Raw genomic sequence first — 9,004 nt, forward strand, 5'->3', positions numbered from 1 at the left:
ACCAACCGCCTATTGGTATATAAAGTAGGATATGAAGATTCTGTACCCTGCAACTTTAGCATGTTGTGCTGATCTCAACAGGTTTACTCAGAGTTATGGCATCCAACATTCGAGATTGATCCAACATAGAGTCAATATATCTTGTTTTGATGAGAAATATGTCTTCCTTTGTTTGTCCTATCTCAACACCCAAAATATAATGCAAGAATCCCAAATCATGCATTTTGAACTATCTACAAGGATTGACCTTGACCTCTTTGATCACCTTGTTGTTTCTACCTGCTATGATGAGAGAATCCACATAGTGTGGAATGATTGTGAGAGCATCAACATTTCTCTTCACATACACCTCATGATCAAGTTCACTTCTTTTGAATATTTTTTGCCTAAAATAAGTGTTAATTTTCTTGTACCAAGCCTTTGGGTGCCTTCTTTAGCTTGAGCACTAAGTTCTTATATCCTCCTTCCACAAATAATTTCGGCTACCTCATATACATTTCTTCTTGTAACTCTCAATTAAGGAATGTGAACTTGACATCCATCTAATGCAAGTGTAACCTCATACTACAAGCAAGAGAAAGACTAAGGAGGATTTTTTTCATTCATGTGACAAAATGTCCCCTCATAATCAATTCCCTCTTGTCAAGCATATCCTTTTGCCACCAATATTGCCTTAAACTGCTGTCAGCTTTTTGCTTGACTTTGTAGACCCATTTGAAGCCAATGATATTCTTTCCTTTGCGTCGTTTCACCGTCTCCCAAACTTCATTTTTCAGAATGCCATTATATATTTTTCCATGGCATCAACCCATTTCTTGGATTTTACTGCCTCTCGAAAGTTGGCAGGTAAACTTACCCCTCTTGTCCTTTGACACATTAGAATAGGCAGTTGATCCAAGTAGTCTGAGATGCTGGACATTTGGCTTATGTCCACTCCATGCTTCCTCTAGTGTGTGTTTGGCTGTGGTTGTGCAATCATGATGTCATGTTACAGAAAGCATTAGTAGGAAATTGGTTCAACAAATAAACTGTTGTGGAAACCTCTTCTACCCAAACTTGTTAGGCATGTCCTTTGTTTGCATCATGCTCTTTGCACTCAATAATGGTGCTACTCTTCCTCTCTGCTCCTCCATTTTCTTTCTATGTTTCAAGCAAGGGAAATTCTTTGTGTATTCCCCATTACTTGCAAAACCTAGTATAGTCTTTAGAGACATATGTCGGATCTAAGGTAGTTCATTCGACAACCAAACTAAGTTTTTGTCATAGTCTTGAACTTTTCAAGTAGTTTAGACTCTTTGCTTCATGCTGTAGAAAAATATCTTTCTTGTGTAAACATTAATACACATGACAATACCTATTAAGTTTCTTAGGCTAGATTCACACCAAAGGTGGCCAAGGAGGATGAGTCCGTTGAGGTGTGGTCTTCACACTAATTGGCCTAAGCTCCTGATGCAACGTAGTTGTCAAAGCCCACCAAGTCTTCTGATTGGTGCAGCTGAGGGTGAGTAGCGGGGGGGGGGGGGGGGGGGTGCTGGACATCCTTTCCTTCAAGTGCTCAACTCACCAAACAATGGGTTCATTCCACCTTTGCCAAACACCCCTGTTGCAACCTTGGCTGTTGTCAAACCTAGCCTTAGGTAGAGGTGAAGGCCAAGAAGGTGTGACTTTAGGCCAAGTGACTTTTACAAGACCCACAGTTGTGAAGGCAGCCTCAACATGGAAGCTTCTCAGGTGTGAAGGCGCCTCTTGTTGGCTAAGCATTTCGAGGCAAATTGAAAAGTTCGCAAGTACGTACTTCTGACAATTGAGAACACTCTAGTCTGCAAGTTATCTCCTATTCACATTTGCTCCTATTCACATTAATTAATTAGTGTATCGCCTCCCTGATCTCAATTAACATAAGGTTATCACCTCCCCTGCTACCTTCTGCTTCCCCCTCCCTCCCCCTCTCCTCCCTCACTGCTCCCCCTCTTCTCCCTTCCCCCTGCCTTCCACTCAACCCGTCATCTCTCCCCCTTCCTCCCCTTTTCTTCCTCCTTGTCCTTGACAGGCTTTCAGAGCCCCCCTTCACTCTTTATATTATCCAGGATGGTAGAAGGTTCTAGATGCGGAGGCTTCTCGAAGCAGCCAAAACGATTGCTTACTTTAATCGAAGACCTGCCCACCACCTTACGTTAGTCAAAGACCCACCCGATGCCTTGGGCAAGTAATGAAATAATAACGGGGTTTTCAATGGGGGGGAGGGGTGAAGGTCAAGAAGGGGTGAGTGACTCCAAGAATGTTGAGAGGTGACGTGGACAGGAAGACGCCACGTGGGGGCTTCTCTGGCTTTTTAACGCGACACTTAAATTGTCTGAGGTTGCTTTTCTCTCTTGTGCTTTTTTTGCCTTCCTTCATTCGATTGGCTTCTTCAAGCGACAATTTCTCCATGCAGACCATCCAGCATCTTTCTCCTCCATCTTCGCACCAGATTTGATCCATACCTCCTCCTCCTACCATGTCTTATCAATACCTTTTCAAGTATATCATCATCGGTGACACAGGTGCCTCCTCTCCTCAGCCTTTCCGCTTTCAAAATTTCCCCGATTTCATCTTTTTGTTTCCTTTTCGTTTCGCGGCTTTGTGAACCGCGCTTATTTGCCTTGTTCCTTTGTAGCAAGATTAAAGGATTTGTCCTTCCCTCAGAATCCCATTTAATCCTTCGCTTTGCGGCCGCAGGTGTAGGCAAATCCTGCCTTTTGCTTCAGTTTACGGACAAACGCTTCCAGCCTGTCCACGATCTCACAATAGGTGTCGAATTTGGGGCACGGATGATTAATATTGCTGGCAAACCTGTCAAATTACAGATTTGGGATACCGTGAGACACATTTCTCTTTTTTTGTTTGATAAGTGTAAAACTTTTCGTCTCAGAAGTTTCTGTTTTAAATGAATTGAATCAAGCGAAAATTGGGATCTCTCTTCTCGCCGTTAGCGCTAGAGATCCTCAGTTCAGGCAGATTATATTTTGTACATCTACAGTACTTTGAGGTCTTGATGAGAAAGTGCCAAGTCCGAGTAGTGTAACAATCGACCCTAAGATAGAAGCTTTATTTTATAACTCATTCACACTTACCATACAACGGTAGCTGATACTGTTTGTCGTAGACTCGCAGATCCATTCTATAAGCAACTGCTATCTTTTCAGTATCCTTCTCAAACTATAGCGTGAGACCATGAGCGGTACCCTCTCGCTAGAGTCATATTGCAGTTCCCCTTAGAAACAAACATCGAATACCCTTCCATTGGAGGACCTACCGAGGCACTCACAATTCCCTGCAGACAAGACTGATCGCTGTTTTTTGGCGAACAGAAATTTTAGGCTTCAAAAAGCAGAGGGAAAATAAAGGAAGTTGGTCATTGAGGCAGCTTGTTATATGAAAAGGATATCCCCAGTAGTTGGAGTCCATCTCCTTATAGAAAATATCTCAAGCTCTTTATTACAATCATAGTTAGGGAGATGGAGCTTTAGGCAACGCATGGTGCGTCATTCTTATTGTAGTCATTATGATGAAGATCAGATTTTAGCCTATGAACTAACTCTCATTGTCATCTGCCTTGTTTGTGGAGAAAACATTGTATGCCCCCACAATTAAGTGAAATAATCAGCTTGGTTTTGGTTTGCAATTTGTTTGCTGATCAGGCTACTATGTCTTTACAGGCAGGACAAGAGTCATTTCGATCTATCACAAGATCTTACTACCGAGGAGCTGCAGGTGCATTGCTTGTATATGACATTACTAGGTAAATTATATAACTACTGGTGTATTACCATATTGCGTTGTCACATGGGAAAGGAAGCATATTTTTGTAATATGAGTAAGAGCTTGTTGCTACGCTAGTTCTTTGTTCCTCTTTAAATTCATGGACTGGTTTTTTCCATTTCTTTTCTCCACTAGGCGGGAGACCTTCAACCATCTGGCAAGCTGGCTTGAAGATGCCCGACAACATGCCACAGCAAATATGGTAATCATGTTGATAGGGAACAAGTGTGATCTTGCTCATAGGAGGGCTGTGAGCACAGAAGAAGGTGCACAGTTTGCCAAGGAAAATGGGCTAATCTTTATGGAAACTTCTGCAAAAACGGCTCAGAATGTGGAGGATGTAAGTTGTTCCAGTATTATTTTGACACTGTAGCTTGTGTATATGTTTCTTTGTGGATGGAGGCTTGCTGTTGCTGCTTGGGGATTTTATTGGAACAGAGAACTTTTACTTTAAATCATACATTAGAATTAGATTGATGTCTCTTGACTCTTCTACAGGCGTTTATCAACACGGCAGCAAAGATTTATCACAAGATCGAAGAGGGTGTGATCGATGTGTCTAATGAGGTGAGTTATTTCTCTTGTAGGTACCTTTATGTAAAACCTTCATTTAGTGAGGGCTAAACAGGGAGTGCACCTGATAGAAAATGCTAATAACAGTTATGTTCACTGCCTAATTTGAAGTATCCTTGAATTTATATCACTAGGCATATTCCCCATAAATACCTGTACGTAAATGTATGCTCTTTCTTACATGATGTCAAGTGCACTCCTGGTAAAGCAGAGAGTTTGCAATTAGCACTTGTAATTCAAGGAACTATGAGAAGAGCCTCCCTTTCTTTTGCTACATGGTTATCAATTCCAGGGACTTTTGAGTACGTTTCTTCCCTTACCCCTTCTTCATGGCATAGGGCTCAGTCGCTTAGCTCTCTCTTTTGAGGCCTGAGATCTTTAATGAGAGGTATGGCTGTGTTTGGGTCGACGACACTTAGTTGAGCCATCCTTTCTGGATGATTTCTCCTTACAAAACTGCACATGCCTCCATGGATACTTAGCAAGCATTTCAGGCAGACCTCATTGTACACACTCTGATGGCTGTTTGGATTTGGTTGAGCATTCCCGGGCGATAAATTCATGAGGAAAGTCTAGAGCTACTAGCAGCTTTTCTACATCCCTATAAACAAACAGGAGACAATTGAGTTCCTCATTGTAGCTGTGTAGTACAACCTTAAACAACCTGCATGTAATGTAATCTCAATTTCAAAGTGACAGGAACTTGAATGAATACTTTCAAAGAACTACACACCCAGAATATAATCATAAAAACTGGAACAACCCCCAAGCTGGGGTTCTAGCATCTCCTCCATACTTGCAAGCATCGTCCGACATCAGTATACAACACATGGTGTTGGCTCGTGCATCACAACCCAACCATAGATACCTCAAGGTCACATCGAGCTACCTCTCACCCTAGTCCATCCCTGGTAAGACTACGCATCCCATACCACGCAGCCTTATCTGTGCACAGGTGTTGTTAGGGAGACAGGGCTTTCGACGTATCTAGGTATTCTGTACCATTTGTCCTAACTATCTCATGGTTATCCTGACCTCCATAGCGTTAGCCACGTTATGTCCATGTGTGAACATAACATTTATGCAGAGAAGGTTTGAGACATAAATTCAGAAATTGGTGGTGAAGACAATCAACACGTTCCCAAGTTCTTATCTTTCCACCTAACTTCCACCTCCAGAATAATCGTATTTTTAATCCAGAAGGCATTTCTGGTTCATGGGGTACATAGGTGGACAGATCTTCCAATCTCGCAAGTTCATCCTTAGAGACCAAGCTCCCAGAGCCTCTTTCAGTCTACTGACATGAAAGATTGGATGTCTACTGACATGAAAGATTGGATGTACCCAAAGTCCTTCAGGTAATTGCAGCTTGTAAGCCACGTCATTGATCTTTTTCAAGGATAAAAGACGGACCACAATAGCGATGAGATGCCTTGTACACAGGGCTAGTACACATTATTTGTGAACCTTTTTGGTCAAGTAAACCCGCTAACCTTTTGAAAAAACTCGAGATGTCCGCTTTTGATTAGCATAAAACTGCTATCTTGAGCACTTTTTATGCTTTCTCTAGCCAACTGGCTGTTGTAACCAATCAACAGCAGAGCTCACCTTTACATTTTGTAAGCCGACTACCCAAGGGATCTAGGCTGGTATCCATGTCAGCATGAATGGACTATTCTGGGTTGCTCAATCTGCCCTAGGGAGACATAAGCTTCTTCCAAAGTCAGATTAACCCACTCAGTCTCTCCATCCGACGACTCTGGATGACCATCCGAACTCATGCTGAGCTGAGTATTCAACTTTTGGAACATAGCCTGCTACAATGCCAGTAAACTTACAACCATTATTGTTGACTATTTCAGCCAATGAGCCATACAGGCTAAATAGCTTCTCAACAAACAATATGAGCACAAGTGGCTGATATCCTGTAATCGATGAATAGTATGTCCTCCAATACTCAAGACATAAGTAGAAATCTCTGAGAGCATAGAAAGGGAGCCATCCGAAGTAGTCCTTGTTGTACTGATAAAAATTCACGTCTTTTGTTGAAGGGAATTTGGCTTCAGATACTTCAATCCTCCCTAGTGATTTTCTTTGGAAACTTTTCATGAGTAGAAATTTTTGAATTTCTCAAAGAATTTGTGCCTGTTAAAAGCTATTTGTTGCTCTTCAGCTAAGAAGGGATTTCTTGATTCACAGCTCTAATAATTTTAGTTCTCCCAAAGCTTCTCAGCAAAGCTTTGTGATTTTTACGTGGACATTTCAAAAACGTCCCCTTTCCATGGTCATGCCTAATGAGGGACATGATAAGAAAACTAGAAGGCTGGGTTTTACGCAAACGATCCCAAGGCGATTACAGCTAGACCCTGCTGTCAGAGCATCCTTGGTTGCTTTACAGTTGCTGATTGATTAGACAAAGCAGCTCCATTTCCACAGTAGTCTCTTTTTTTTTCGCCATTACGCTTAATAAAATTAGTATGAGTTCTGGGATAAACTGTTTGATTCTATCATGCATTTCTAACTGAAAAATCGGTTGAAGTCATGTGGCATCAAGATTGGATATGGAGGGGGCCCTGGGACAGGAGGTGCAGGCAGGGGTGATTCATCTATATCACCGAGCAGTAGTTGTTGCAGCTGATAAAGATTGCACTTTGTACCAGTTTAAAATGGGTGCTGCTCCTAAGATAGGGTGTGAAATTTAATGTAGCTTGTTGAAGCACATACATTGATCCTGATGGAGAAGACATGAGCTCAAGCTTATTCACGGCAGCGCCAGTGGAGTTTTTGAGAGCTGCATAAAACACCAGTCTCTGAAGGTGAATTGGTGGCATCGAATGACTTGAGTTGATCTTTGTACAGATGAAATATTTTTTCTTAAGGTTTTCATTACTGTATTCTTGGTGTTTAGTAAGGTATTATTGATTCTCCAAATCCAGGACCTGACAATAATAGTGGACATTCTGGAAAATAATATTTGTCTTGGCTACAAGCGTGATTTGTGCAATCATTTTCAAATTTAGAAGACACCGTCCGAAGGCTGCTCAACTATGCACTACACAGCTACAAAGCTGATTGTTGTTTGCCCTAGACTCTTATGTTTTCTACTCCTTTTGAAATATACATATGGCAGTTATGGGGGGTTAAGAAGTGAATTGTTTTGGGAATTAATTAATGTCTTAGTTTCAATAATGTTTCACACTTTTCAGCTTCCATCAATGGCAACCTATGTGGGTGAGATGAGCTATATGTGCTTGGCATACTTACTATGTGCCTTGTGGCAAGAATTGCATCTCTTCTCTCTCTCTCTCTCTCTCTCTCTCTCTCTCTCACACACACACACACACACACACACACACACACACATGCTTTTTGGGGTGAAATCCATTATTACAAGAGACGGTCCCAAAGAAAGAGACAACCAGTTACGAGTGTCAAAATATATCATCATATGACAAAAAGGTAGGATAATCTAGATCTGCGCACGTGGACAATCATAAAACTTATATTCTATTCCAAATTGTCTTCTACCTCTGATGTATCTCAAGACCCTTTCAGTTGCATTCTAGTGAGACTGTTTTGGATTTTTCATAAACTATGCTATTGATCTTTTACTTCATAACACATATTTGGTCATGTGATAGTCAGATATATAAGAGATCTAATAGTCGATAGTACATGTCATTGACTATAGGCTTGTTTGGATATTTAGTAAGTTTCAAACTCCATTCCATGGGAATGGTTGCAATCTTACAATCTGCCATACGAAACTTATTCAGGAGACTTCCAACATATTTTAGTTGACTCGTGAAGGTGCTTTCTGAGTCTCTCTATAACTGAATATCAAGACAATAGTGTATAAGTTAAAGATCTTTCATGTCGAACTCTACAGATAAGTCTTGTTTCAACTTCTTGATGAAGCTATCATTACTTTTTATCACAATCAGATCTACATACAAAAGTGTAATAGTGATGTCTTTCCCTTAAACTTTGTAGTAGAGAGTATGATCTGCATTGGATTTCATATATCCCAGATTAGAAAAATACTTGATTCTACTGTACCAACTTTTGGGTGCTTCCTTTAAGCCATAGAAACCTATTCTCTTTCCTTGGTGCAAGATGACTTGTTCCACAGTCAATTTGCAACTGTGTTAGTCAAGTATTCATTGATTTGAGAGGTTGGAAGGTCTTGAAGTTTTGGAATTATGACACAACATTGGCATGGATTTTTAAAATACTTGTAGGTTGAGTTATCAATTATCAAAGTATTACTCTCATTAAACATTGGAAACCTAGCTAAAAAATTTTTCAGTGAAAAATCAGGATGGCATTTTGCAAGTAGCCATTGCCACAGCCAATTTGCAATTGTGTTAAGTCAAGTATCCATTGATTTGAGAGGTTGGAAGGTCTTGAAGTTTTGAAATTATGACACAACATTGGCATGGATTTTTAAAACACTTGTAGGCTAAGTCATCAATTATCAAAGTATTATTGTCACTAAACATTGGCAACCTAGCTTAAAAGTTAGCCAAACACGTACAAAATAGACTTGTTTGTGCTAGGTACGGTCATTGCATCGTCTTGTAGTTTACAATCTTCCTGACTAAACATACATCCTTCTAATTTTGTAACT

The 9,004-nt window shown here is 40.7% G+C and overlaps 1 protein-coding gene across 1 annotated transcript; it reads left to right on the top strand.

Moving 5' to 3' along the window:
* The first annotated feature begins 2,377 nt into the window (after positions 1 to 2,377).
* Positions 2,378 to 7,495, top strand: LOC147904541 (ras-related protein RABB1c-like). Its single transcript, XM_087387152.1, has 6 exons — positions 2,378 to 2,543; positions 2,719 to 2,858; positions 3,699 to 3,781; positions 3,937 to 4,141; positions 4,300 to 4,368; positions 6,914 to 7,495. Exons 1-6 carry the CDS (start codon positions 2,498 to 2,500, stop codon positions 7,010 to 7,012), a joined length of 642 nt encoding a protein of 213 aa, XP_087243278.1. The 5' UTR covers positions 2,378 to 2,497; the 3' UTR covers positions 7,013 to 7,495.
* The last annotated feature ends 1,509 nt before the right edge of the window (positions 7,496 to 9,004 follow it).

This window comes from Dipteris shenzhenensis, chromosome 2 (genome assembly GCF_047967505.1).
Source record: "Dipteris shenzhenensis isolate YYH24624 ecotype China chromosome 2, Dip_SZ_1.0, whole genome shotgun sequence".
Taxonomy (NCBI): Eukaryota; Viridiplantae; Streptophyta; class Polypodiopsida; order Gleicheniales; family Dipteridaceae; genus Dipteris; species Dipteris shenzhenensis.

Coding starts and splice junctions, on each gene's coding strand:
- LOC147904541 (XM_087387152.1), top strand. CDS start 2,498: ATGTCTTATCAATACCTTTTCAAGTATATCATCATCGGTGACACAG. Junction 2,859..3,698: donor AATTACAGATTTGGGATACC/GTGAGACACATT, acceptor ATGTCTTTACAG/GCAGGACAAGAGTCATTTCG. Junction 4,369..6,913: donor TGATCGATGTGTCTAATGAG/GTGAGTTATTTC, acceptor AATCGGTTGAAG/TCATGTGGCATCAAGATTGG.